Source organism: Melopsittacus undulatus, chromosome 10, assembly GCF_012275295.1.
Source record: "Melopsittacus undulatus isolate bMelUnd1 chromosome 10, bMelUnd1.mat.Z, whole genome shotgun sequence".
NCBI lineage: Eukaryota > Metazoa > Chordata > Aves > Psittaciformes > Psittaculidae > Melopsittacus > Melopsittacus undulatus.
The window spans coordinates 7,577,278-7,590,794 of NC_047536.1; the positions used below are offsets into that span (position 1 = coordinate 7,577,278).

The 13,517-nt window shown below is 38.1% G+C and overlaps 1 protein-coding gene across 3 annotated transcripts in view; it reads left to right on the forward strand.

The window, feature by feature from the left end:
* Positions 1-13,517, forward strand: part of ATP10B (ATPase phospholipid transporting 10B (putative)) — a 55,502-nt gene that overhangs the window by 15,907 nt on the left and 26,078 nt on the right. For all 3 annotated transcript variants that reach the window (XM_034066635.1, XM_034066633.1, XM_034066634.1), the window contains 6 exons: positions 1,894-1,979; positions 4,666-4,772; positions 8,308-8,439; positions 10,668-10,795; positions 11,916-12,168; positions 13,085-13,320. In XM_034066635.1, the coding sequence (XP_033922526.1) occupies positions 1,894-1,979; positions 4,666-4,772; positions 8,308-8,439; positions 10,668-10,795; positions 11,916-12,168; positions 13,085-13,320 (942 nt within the window). The remainder of the gene's footprint in view (positions 1-1,893; positions 1,980-4,665; positions 4,773-8,307; positions 8,440-10,667; positions 10,796-11,915; positions 12,169-13,084; positions 13,321-13,517) is intronic.

Genomic DNA, 13,517 nt, shown 5'->3' on the forward strand with positions numbered 1-13,517 from the left:
TATTACTGTAGGAAATACCTTGGCTAAAAAAAATTAAAAACAAACCAGTGCCCTAAATATTGTACATACAGGTTTTATTGTGCCAACTTCTTCCTTGTTCTTTGAGGTTGGTTTGGTCCTGTCACTTATGTGCTGTGTAAATTACTCAGAATTAATTGTGTCTATAAAGTGTGAGTCTTTAAGGAGAGAGGAAAAGGAAATACATATGAACTGGGGTTAGTTCTTTATTTTAGGATATGCTTAGTAATATGAAATTCACCTACCTGAAAAAGACTGAGAGTAAGGATTATATATTTTTTTAATATTTTTTGAGTTTTCAAATACAAAATTATTGTCATCAAAGGAAAAAAAATTGGGAGAAAAATCATCCTTCTGTATCCTAGTTAGAAGCCTATTAGTTTTCTTCATTAGTAATGAGTCCTCCAGTTGCCTTTTGCATCTTCCTGTTCTCCTGTTGTACAAGTATTTCTAACAGAACCAAGTATCTACTGATTTTCCTGATGAGTTCACTGAGTTGAGTAAGATTCACTAGAGAGGAACAATATCTCTGTAAAGACTTGAAAAATATTCAGCCACATGAGTCAGAAAGTATACAGAATACCCTTATAGTCATCAAGCTTTTATATTTCCTCCAACTGTTCTGAATCACTCTCTACTTGCTTGTACTTAGATATTATACAAATATTAAATAGATATGTATTGCTCAGTGAAAAAAAATAAGAACAGGGCAGAGAAAATAAAGTTAAAATTAAAATACTAAACCACAGTGGAGAAAAAAATTGAGAATTGAGGACTGGCAATATAAGGAAGGTACAGAATCAACCAGGCTCTCCTGCAGTCTGGCAAGGTTCTGTGAATTGCAATGAAGAATTCCCAGGGTTTGCAGGTTCTAAAGGAATCTAATCTCCTGAAGTCTCTCTTGCTGTAGGAAAAGGTAGGGAGGCACAGCAGCAGATTTGTTTTCCAGCTTTCCTACTGGGAGAATTTTCGATTAAAGTGAATTTCAGTCCTTTTAAACATTTTATGGTGCAGTAATAATGATTCTTTTTCACATTCGTCAACTCCCATTTTTATTACATTTTCTTAATCTAAAATAAAAGTTCTCTGTATTTTTTCATTTAACAAAAAAAACACCATTTATGTCAGTCAAGTATCTCTCAATCTCTCTGCTTTCCAGACTGCTTCATGTAGTCAAAATCCCAGGCCTGTTTCCTTGAACACAAGGGAAATCAAGCAAAATTGCACATCTCAGTTCAGTTCCAAACACTTTTTGAGTGAACACTTGGCCTGAAAAGCTGTCTTGTTTTGTCAGTGCCAGTGGTTTGGTCTTATTCTACTCCCTTCTCCCTTTTGCTTTTGTATGGGTTTTTTTGGGTGGGTTTTGTTTAATGTTAGTCTTGCTTTTAGTCTTATTGGAATGTTAGTTATTCAAATGTGTGAGCTCTTATTTTATGATTATACCACCCTGACCAGTAATAAAACTCTTCTAAAATATTTTAAAGTCATGATAAATCCTGAAATTACTTTCATTTGAGTTTGGTTTTGGTTGAAGGCTGCTTTTCTTTCATAAATAATTTGAACTATTTGTTATTCTCTTTAAATGAAGACAGATGTTTTCACTAATTGGCATCTGTGATGTCTTGCCCAATGCACAGCATTTTCTGCATTTAATTTAACCAGTTGTTAATCCAAGAGAGGAAAATCTTGGATCCTTAGTCAGCCTCTCTGAAGCTTTGCTTCAGGCCAAATGAGCTAAACTCTCTCTGCCTCTGATAAGGCAAGTGCTGTAGCCTCCAACTATGATGGTGGCATCTGTTTAGCTGCTTTTAGTGATTTAGTATTTCAAGTATGCATCATATTTGACACTAATTCTCACTGTGTTTCATCTTGCAGAATGCTTTGTTTGAACCCGAACTTTTCCAAAACACCATCATCTGTGAAATGCCTAACAATGATCTCAATAAATTCAAAGGGTACATGTAAGTATTTGTTATCCACAGATGTATTTTGTATCTGAACTTTAACATTTCTCCTGGAGGAACTGGGTGGAAGAAATGTATTTTGCAGAAAATGATGAAATGTCACTATTATCTATTCCTGGATTCAGAAGTCAATGTAAAATGTAGACTGGAATACATGTTCTGAAGCAAAGCAGAATAAAGACTTGACAATGAATTTTCAGTTGTTTCATACACACTGCTCTCACAAGGCTTCAGCTCCTTTTGGAATTCACACATAAGCTCATTTATGTTTGACCTGAGGGTCAAGGCAGGCTAGATTTTAAATCTAAATCTTTCCCAATGTTTCAAAGTGTTCACCTGCATGGCTCTAGTTTCTTCATATTTACAGCCACAGGGAAAGGGTATCCAGGATCTAACAAACAAATCAGATTTACTTCTTACAGCTAGAAAAAGTAAGCAAACAAGCAAAATCCTAGTGAACTGATGTGTTCGAGGGGTATCAAAAAGGTGTCTTTCACCATGTACGAGAGGATAAAGCTACATCCTCTGTTCCTTATGTTTTTTCTTCATGAAATAATTTTGGCACAAGCATAATGGGGAAATCTCTACTGACAAATTTGCAAATTCAGCAATTTTAGGGCCACTTCCTGGCTATAAGGTATATTTGTATGGCATGGATAATGTCCTAAAATTTTCTACCTTCTAATATGCAGCAGCTGTTTCCCAGCACCCTCTTCAGAGCAGTTGTTGGTCCATGCCAGTTCCCACACCACATCACAGAGATACTCACTGCCCCATACCAAAGGCATGTCCAACATCACGCAAATAATTAAACTGTATGAACGTGTCACCATCCCCATCCATGCCTTGTTAAGGTTATTAGTAGCTAAACTAGGAACTAATGGCTCTACAAGAACACAATGAATGATGCCCTGGTGTAGCTGCAAATGGACAGATCCTCTGACATGAGTAAACCAGGGGCTTATCACCTGTTAGCACGGATTGTACTTATTCTGGTCATGAGAATTTATGCCCTGCAAGTAAGATGCCTCTAATAGCAATGCCATTTTCCCCTCTACTGTGATATCTTACAAGCGAAAAAGAGGTCAAATTTGTATTGATCGCTGTCTGTGGTTCTTGGTTTTGAAGACCATTGGGTATAATCTAAATTGAAGCAATCCTTCCAATTATCCTGCTGTAACATGGCACAGGAGCACTGAGATTATAGAAATGTAGGTAGTATGTCACAAGAAAATACACACAAGTACATACCCTTAGGCCCCAGGACTGGTTTCAAGATCTTAAAACCCCTATTGGAAGTCTGTAACAGAAATCTCTTGTAAATGCCTATTATCTCGTCTGTTTGGTGGAATATGGAATTTGCTGCCTTTCTCTCCCTACTTCAGGGCTAAATGGAAGAATTTGCCAGCAAAAATTACTTACTAACAGTTAGTGGAGCTTGTCTTTGGTCTGCTGTTATTTGAGCTATTTTGTAAACACAAATTACTTGGAGTAGGTTACATTTTTCTCCAAGAACCCTTAATAAATTATTGAAGCTTTACTGGCTTGTAACAAAATAACCGCAGTGCTCTCTCTGCTAAAAATTATAAGAAAGAACTTGGTGACATCCATTTGACATGTTTGGCCACAGCAAATATTGCTCGGGGGATGCAAGAAAGCTTCTACTAAATAAGTTCACTAGGGCTGAATCTACATTCCTTGAAAAACAGTTTTCTGGCATTATTGGGTTTTGGGGTTGGGTTTTTTTTGCAGTTCCACAAGCTGTAGGTTGTTGGCACCTAATCTGTTTCACCTGTCTAGTTTGATATGTAATCACGTGCAGCTGCACATAGACATAGGGCTGTATGTAGCCCTGAAGTAGCACCCAACCTTGTTCTCCCTACAGGTGACATGGTAGTTTACTGGTATATGCAATGCCAAATATGAAGTAGAAAGTAGCAAAAGATATGTATTTTAGAAAAAAAATATAATTCTGATGCTGATATATTTACATGATAAAACCAGATAAAGTGACTGAAGTGAAAAATCTCTAAGGAGGAGCCTATCAGAGTATATAATAAAAATTGTGAGGAAAAGTAGGTTTATGCTTTTGTTTTCATAAGCAAGTAAGAAATTACCTGCCTGATGCAGCACTCTCCTTATAATTCCCTTTTCATCTGTCTATCCTGCTGTCAGGAGGATCTGGTGTGTGATGGGACATCTTCAGCCAGGATAAAAAGTCTTGTATCTAGTGTGAAAGTAAGGAAAAGAGCTTCAGCATAGAGACTGCTCAAGTGAGGCTCACAAAGATGAGAAGCCCATTTGTGACTGACAGAGAGTTAGAGGCTCTTGCAGGGTATGATGTATTCATCTGAACCTCCAACAGCAGACAAACCCTGTTCAGCTTTCTGGAAGAGTTTAATTTGGATGACAGTGCATAATGTATCTTGGCTTCCTTTATGAGGTGCTCAATCTGCCAAATAAGGTACCAGTTGAAAGCTGAACTTGATTTGTATTAACATCATGACATGCACACCATGTGAACAGTCTTGGTGTCCTTACTGAAGCTGAGTGAGACATAAGCAAAATAGGACCTTCACAGTTCTTTGGTTTCAACTTGAAACAGACGTGCACACAAAAAAAATGTTTAATTCTGTATTAGAACAGAAAAAAGCATCATTTTGTTCTCTTTTATTTCTTCTAGGGAGCAACCAAATCATGAACGGGTTGGTTTTAACATTGAAAGTCTCTTGCTTCGTGGATGTACAATCAGAAACACTGAGGCTGCAGTGGGAATTGTTATATACGCAGGTAAGGTATACTGTCTATCTAGGTAAACATACAATTTCCCTGTAAATATCTTTAGGTAAATAAGTGTAGTCTAATATTGCACAACAGTTTGGCACTTTAAGAACTGGTTGTGCATGGGAAAATTATGCAGCTTCTTAAAGTAAAGATATTACTTATCCATCTCCAAAGTCAGCAAGGCCCGAGCTGAGTCTACAGCAAGTGACAGTATCCTTGTGTATGTCAAATATCTTGCTCTTTGTGAAATACATTGCAAAAATACCCAGACAAGTGAGGAATTGCTAAGGTGAGTTTAACTCTCAGCTCTGCAGCTCTGATTAGAATACTGATTCCATCTGGCATAAAACCTACACAGCTGCCCTAAGGGAGGTCTCACTGGCTCCTCAGGGTAGAAAGTGGTGCAGCTGAAGATCTACCCAGCAAAAAAGATCATCACAAAGCCAAGCCGTGCCAGTGCCAGCACACAGGTGGCAGTGAGAGCAGCAGCTGGAGGTAACAGAGGATGCGACAGCAGCACAGGTTTGTGCTGACATAGATATAGTGTGTGTATGCAACCATGAATTTCACACAGTAGAGGTATGAACTAAGCAAGACAGAGTCAGTACCCAGATCAAATGCAGCAGTGCCATGCTCAGCAGAGGGTCAGTCCATCTTTTTCTCAGTGTCAGTATGAGCTATGCTCTTTATTTGTAGATTAAATAAAAGTCAGTTTACACACAGCAGTTTATCCCATTATTGGTTATCTTTATCTTCCCAGTAGTCATGTCACCTGTTTTGTGTCTAATCAGCAGCAAGGAGTTCAAGGCTAAGCCAACTAAGAGAAAAATCACCATCTCTGCAAGAGTCACTTATCTTAGACTTATCTCTGCAATCCAGATTATTTTACCTGACAACTGGCCATTTAACTTCACTATTGCAAACATGGACTCTGAATGTCCAGAGCTCCTGTATGTTTCTAAAGCAGCGTTCACTTTGTGGATCTTTCATTGCTTGTCTCTCTGGACACCACATATTAGGATGGTGCCTACCAGATAGAGGAGGAAAGCCAGAGCCAAATTCATCGCTCATTTTTTTGGATGTAACTACTAGATAAAAATCTCTGTAGGGATCATTCCATATACGTTGAAGTAACTTGTCTTCCCTTCTGTTGATAGAATTTCTATCTTATTTCTCTTTAGTCAAACTTTCCCTTTAGTCAACCTTTCCCAGTATGTTCCTTTGACTAACAGCACAGATCCTAATGTGGATCCCTGTTAATGTTGCCTAAGATGCTAGTAGCAAAGGTTGGAGTTTTAAAGTCATTCTCAAGGTAATGGTGTCTTTGATCTGAGTAAGTCTTCAGTTTCCAACTGACATCTAATTCCTAATGTCAGGATAAAAGTTTATTCTTTTTCTTCTAAAAATAGACTCACTTGAGCCAGTACCAGCCTAATTTCTAGGGTTCTTTGATTATACTCTTTCTTTTAATCATGGTCTGTGAACTTTTCTGAACAATCAAAAACAGCCATATAATAAGATGGCACATTCTCGATTTTTATAACTCTATTACTCCTCAAACTTCCTTTCTAATGGAAGAGTACAGCCATCATTTAATGTGATTGTTTAGCCTGTGCAGTTCTCATCTGACCCAAATCTGGTTATACTTTTCATGGTTATCCATTGTTCTGCACAAAGTAATAACAGTAATGCACAAAAACCTCATTACTGAGCGACAGCCAATGTAGTTTTCCCATTGTGATGGGGATTGCAGCAAGATCTATATGCTTTTTGGATAATAAAGTACCAGAATGAAGTTTTAGATAAGCCCATCAGCATCCAGCAACAGAGAGATAAGGTACTAGTGGAATGGTAGGTGAGATGCTGTGTTACACAGCATATAGTACTGTGAGGACTAGTGGAGAACAAAGTAGCTTATTCCTCTTATTTCTAATATTGTTTCTTGCAAGGTGATATCTGTATTTCCTGTTGGTCAGCTGAAATGGAAGAGAATGATAGAGCTGATATTTGGGAAGAAATGTCTTCCTATTATCTTCCGGAAATGAATCTATCAGCATTTCCTTGAGGGTTTTCTAGGAGGGATTGTGTTTTCAACATTTGTATTAAGTGTGACATTAAAGAAAAGTGAGGAACAAGAATCACACAGCTGCTGGAGGAACAGAAGTGCACGCAGCAGTATCCTCCTCTTGTGTGTAGCTTAGTGGTTAGAATATTTGTTCACTGGGGTGAAAGCTTAGGTTTTGCTGTCAGTTCTGCCTGTATGGGAGTGAACATATGTCTCCTGCTTCACAAGTTCTACCATGAATACTTGACTGTGTGGAATGACTGGGTATGTACACATACATGAGTTGGAAAGGAAGGAGCATTGGTAGTATCAGCTGGTCCCACTGACATTGCTCCAGGCTGTGTAAATAATTACATATGCATTGGAACAGGAAGCCAAGAGTCCCAGCTCTTGGGTGAATGTCCTGAACATAAGGCTGGAGAGTAATTTTCTCTCTTCCTCTCTGCCTCAATTAATAACCTTTGATGTAAACCTGGAATGAATCCAGCAGGAGTGATTGAATCCCACTTAAATTCCAGCTTCTAGTTCCAGCCACTTCCCTAGAGAAAGCCAGTAGGTAGCTTAGAAAATAGTCCGTCTCACACACATTATGCACATACAAATGAAAACTAAATACAAGTCTACAGGGTCTGTATTTTCAAGAAAAAGGACTATAGAAATAAATATTAAAGATACCACCTAATATAGCAACAGATGGTAACCAAACATCCCAATTGAGGAGCCACAGTTTAAGTAATATTTAGATAAAAGCAATTTCTGCTTCTTGGCTTTTCATAGCACTCCTTTTTCCATTACAAATATGCCAACTCATTCTAATTCAGTAAGTTTTAAGGATTGGGGTAGGGATCTGGGGGTGTCTCTTGCCCTACTGCTTTGTTAACACTGTACAACTACATAGCAGAAAAACTGCATAACTTTAGTGTCTCTCACTGCTGGATCTGGCATGTTGGATTTTATTTTAGTTAATGAATGTAATGTGTTTAGTGGCTTTTAAATAGCTGCTGAAAAATATTCAAATGTAGATTTCAGGACTCGGTTTAGCACCTAATCAAGTTGTTTATGAAATGCAAAAAAAATATATATATATATTATTATTGTTCCTCTTCCTTTCATTCTCAAGGAGGTTGGATTTTTGAATATTTATACAAGCCTTGTGATCTTACTGAATTTGCTGTCTTTGGGAAAGTAAAATGTGTATGACAGCTGAAATCTGTAATGTAATGGAGGTCTTTTGTAAATGTCTAGATTTAGTCTCTAATATATATTCTGCTACTCAGTTAAATAAGAAGATGGGCAGTGAAATTACTGAATGAAAGTAGAGTCAAATGAATGTTAGCCATGAATATCCTGCTCTCATTTTATGAGAGAAATACTTAAAAATAGAAAAAATCAACAACAAAAAAACAAACTACAAACAATGCACTAAGCCTTACAAAATATTACATAAACATGATGATATTCATTTGTGTTTTGAAGGTCATGAAACTAAGGCCATGCTAAATAACAACGGTCCTCGTTACAAGCGCAGCAAGATAGAGCGACAGATGAATATGGATATTTTCTTGTGTGTGGGACTCCTGTTTGTGATGTGTCTTGTTGGAGCTGTAGGTATGAAGCACTGACAAAAATAAACCTCTGTTTCATTGCTTTTTTGTAATGGTGGTTAAAATTGATCTTATAGACATGAGTGAGGCCAGATCTAGAGCTGAATGGTCTTTAGACTGCTTGGTCTTTCCAATAGACAAGTTAAAATGGAAAATCTGAGCAATTCAGATGGGAGAAAATTCATCCATGGCTACAACTATTTCAGTTAAGGCACATCTTCACTGTGGTATAGTGTGTGTAAAGCTAGCAAGTGAAAGTTATTGGGTTAATGCATTGCAGGAATTGGTACTTGCCAAATGAGATTTGCCTCCTGAGTGGATGTTTGTTCCTTGTGTATAACAACAAAGGTGAAATGCTGTAGCTTTACCTTCATTTCAGTAGCATCTTCTTCTAATATGTTCAGGAGTGATGTTTGCCAGAGCTACCCAGTTTACAACCCATGAGCTGCACATGGCTAATTCACCCAGTTTACAGTCTTGACAGCTACCTTCCTTATTAAGAACCCTTTTACAAATGGCTGTGAGGTGAATTAATAGTTTAAGTAGGAGCAGGCTGCATTTTGCTGGGGTCCCTGCAAGTGAGCTCTCTTGAATATAGTAACTGGGGTTAGCTGACTAGAGTTTACTAGATTTCTAATTTCAAAAACATCATTGTCACTGCATATAAGCACCAGCTTGACTTCCAGCCCTGATTGCAGTCTTTCCCAGGCACGTGAGGATTAACAGGATCTCATAATCAAAGAATTGTAGAATAGAATCATAGAATAGTTAGGACTGGAAATGACCTTAAGATCATCTAGTTCCACCCCCCCTGCCATGGGGAGGAATAATCCTGAGGAAAGGGCTAAAGTTTAAGCCCACTGACCTCTGAATGGGTCACTGGTTCAAAGATAACATAGACTCCCTTGAGAGGCAGAGAGACACTTTGTTTATTGTTCCTTGGCTGCTGTCATGTAGATGTAGAGATTAGTCATTGTTTAGTGTGTAAGCACCGTTGAGAAATGTCCTTAAATGTAAGTTTTAAAGTGGTCACAGCATTTAATAAACAATTTATTTGATCAGATTTTAAGAACCAATACAAACAAAATCCTCAGACATAAAATGTTTGAATAGCAAGTGAAACACGTAAACATTAACAAGTCCATTTAGTCAATTCAAAATATCGTGTAGATCTACCATGAGTTCTTGCTTTACAGCCTTGTCTAAATGTAGGGTTCTAGGAAGAAATATCACTGGTGGATTAGTTTTAAGGACTTTTCTTGCACACAGTGGAAAAATAGGGTAAGAAGTGGTTTATAGAGCATAGCTGTCCTTGCTCAGGCCAGTTGTGGTCTGTAGCAGTGAGGAAAATTTGCATTTCTTTGGCAACATTTCAGTAGGCAGATGCTGCAAAGCAACTGCTTGCTTAGCTGATGTTAATATAAGTTTTATCAGAGCTGGATATGGGAAGTGAACTGATGGAGATTTCTGGCATCTGGAGCAATGGTGCAATGAGGGACACCGAGTTGTTTGTCCTACCTCTCTGTGAAGTTTCTGATGTTATAAATTCAGTAACATCCTTAAGCAAAGTTTATTTCAGGAAGGGCAATGTGAAAGGTGGTAAAATAATCATGATGGGATGTTGTTAAGTCCAGAAATGAAGGCTTTGTTGTAGTAGTGCAATTTTATCTACTGACATTTAAGACACAGGAAGAAGAAGCTTTGGGGTACGACCTGATTGAAAGGAATGTAAAAACAAGCTGCCCAGACTGAGTTATAGAGGAGTTGTAAGCTCTAAAAAGACAAATTGAAATCTTGAACAGTTAGGAAGGATAAGGAAGATTTCAGTTTGTCTCCATAGAGGTTACAAGATTTCTTTCTGTTAGAAAGAGGAATGGGAGTATCCAGCGCTGAGAATTTTTGTAGTGGTAGGCATGGAGTCCCCCAGCAGCAAGCTGTAGAATGAGGAAAGGTCTGTGCAGAGCTGGGAGCCCTGGGGAACATGTGCTGAAGGAGATGAGAAGAAAAATATCCATGACTGCTCCTTTCTTACTAGCATATCAGTTGTATGCATGTACTATAAAGCTCTGCATGTACTTCGCATTCTCCAATAGGTTTGCAACATTGCTTGGGATCTGTTACGTTAGAAATGTTCTTTCTTTTTAATTATCATAGCAGTCCATATCTGCAAATTTCAGAAGCTTTGTTAATCACCTTCTCAGCATATTTCAATATTGTATATCATTCCTGCAGGTCATGGCATTTGGACCAGAAACTTCTCAGAGCATCCACCTTATGATGTCCCAGATGAGAATGGCAATTTTTTGTCTCCATTTCTTGCTGGTTTCTACATGTTCTTGACAATGATAATCCTGTTGCAGGTAAAAGATAAAAGCCATCTTCAAGGAAGAAACTCTTCAATACTGAGTGTAATCACTAATGAATAATTAATATCAACTAATAGTGGTGCAGAACCTCTTTAATCCTATTTGAAAATATTGTTAGGAGTTTCAAATCATGCATGTGTGAAAGAATATATTCTTTTTTTCTTTCTTTCTTTCTTTCAAACTGCAGAATTTTTCTTTCTCACAGTTGAAACCCACAAGGATATAGATAGGAAGGATGTGTATTATATCTTTAAATAACTCCAGAATCTTTAGCATACGCAATAGAGAGGATGTTTACATCCAAATGTCAGCTTTTCCTTTTTTCTTTTTTTTTCTGCTTATGTCCAGAATTCCAAAATAGAATGTCACTTAATACCTCAGGAAAATGGTGAAACAAAAATTGTAATTTTTTTCCCAACAGGGAATAATAATTAGATTTAGTTCAGCTGGTTTAAGAAAGAAACTAAATTAGAAGTAGGATGCTTGCATATCTGAGTCTGATTAAGCCTAATTGGGAGAGAACATTTTATGGGACAGGTGGAAAAAAATCACGTTTACTTTCCAGATTTCTCAAGATAATTGCTGAGATTTAAGTGGACAGAATTTCTTTAATATGAATGAAATGTGTCAATAACTTTCAGAGCTGCTCAGAGGTTTCTTGGGGGATTATTCTTCATTACTGAAATAGAATATTTGTGCATCTTCAGAATTCATTATTCAGGGCAGGGAAGCTAGTGAGTGGGAAGTGTTGCGTGCAAAGGAATTGCTTTTTGAACTTTTACATTAAGAGTTAGTCTGTGCTATTGCATCCTTTCAGAGTTTCAGGAGGGTAAGGGCAAGCATGCTCCTCAGTCCAGACAATGTGCTTTGTAAGAGCATCTTCTGAAGGACCCATCTTTGTGTTTGGTATAATAGGAATTTTCTGTCCCTGCTTATCCATTGCTGTTCTGTGCAGGATTTTCTTTTCTCCTCTGAACTATTAGTAATACTGAGTCCAACAGTCTCTAGGAAGAGCTTTTTCTTTCAAAAATGTTGGTATACTTGAACCAGGACATTGCTGACAGAAAGCAGTAAGACTTTTCTCATCCCTCAATAACAATTTAAATTCTTTCAGGTTTTAATCCCCATTTCTCTTTACGTGTCCATCGAGTTAGTCAAGTTGGGCCAAGTTTTCTTAATTCACAATGACATTGACCTGTATGATGAAGAAACAGATTTGCCCATACAGTGCCGTGCCCTAAATATTCCTGAAGATCTTGGACAAATCCAGTATATCTTCTCAGACAAAACTGGGACACTAACAGAAAACAAAATGGTATTCCGACGCTGTACTGTGGATGGAATTGAATTTTCACATCAGGAAAATGGTGAGAGATTTTTCTATATTAGCTTTTCTCTCTAAGCAACTAAATGTTATTAATTTAAATATTCATATTTAAACCTAATGAGCCCTCTGACTGAATGTAGAACTTTGTGAATTTGTCTTCATTTTGAGAGGGACTCCTGTTAGAGAGTCACAAAAGTGAAGGTGTTTTAAATGATTCAGAAGTCAGACAGGAAAAGTTTTCCAGCTTCCTCTGCAGGCATCTCAGGCTCTGCCCTTCATTCAATACCCACTTGAGCATGCAGAGAGAACATTTTCTCTTTCATTTCTAAATGAATGCCAGCCAACCTTTTATAAGCTCACAAACTGAGATTAGTTAGTAATTAAACTCAGTGGGTCCAAAAGTAATTACCATAGTCTTCTGTGTGATATGAAAGCTACAGCTGCACATTTTCTTGAGTTGACCCTAGCTGCAGTCCTTATCTGAAGTCTCCTGGCATTCAGTGCTCTGAATCTAGGGGTTTGACACAGGCCCACTCTTGGTCGCTTTCTCTCTACATAGCACAAAGGATTTTATTAAGCTGGCAAGCAGCTGCCAAAAAGATGTTTGTGCTCTGTGACTGAAACCATTAGCAAATCTGTGAATTACCATGTTTCACTCTCATCTTCCAGTCAACTACAAAATGCAACTAAAGAGACCAAGCATCAGCAGAAGTCCATAAAAGTGACTGATTGGTTTGCAAATGTATTTTTGTTCTCTTGTAATAACAGTCATTGGAAAGTGGGAGCTGCCAGAAAATGAAGTGGATACTGAAGTTTTCTGGTGTTGGCTCCTGAGGTGTTCTGGCTTTGGTTTGGTTTGGTTTGGTTTTTTTGACCAGCCAAGGAATTCCTCCCAGGCAATCCAAAAAACAAAAAACCCAGAGTAAGAAGTAAGGTTTCGTTTTCTCTTTTTACAGCCAAGCGCCTGGAAACCCACAAAGAGTTGGATTTAGATAATGAGGACTTTGCAAAACTTCAGCACCTCACTCTTCCTCCAATTAATATTGAGACACCAGGCACTTTAAAGCAGAGGACCACAAGACCTTTAAGGAGGTGCCAGAGTGCTAGGGCTCATTTTCAGGGGCATACAAGGAACAGGTCGCTGGGTCGTCGTGACAGCAACCAGTCTCAAGTGGCATTCAGCAGCCCCATTGTGAGTACAAACAGATCGAACTAATGCTTTTAAGTTCTTTCTGTTGCATTTTGTGGTGGGAAGCCAAAGCTGGACAGGAGAAATCCAGGTCCTAGAGGAGCTGAAGGAAAGAGGCAAAGCACTGGGGTCCTCGCTTGGAGTGTGCAGGCTGCAGTTGCAGGGAGCTAGGTGAGGGTTTGGGAATCTGAGTCCCTGTA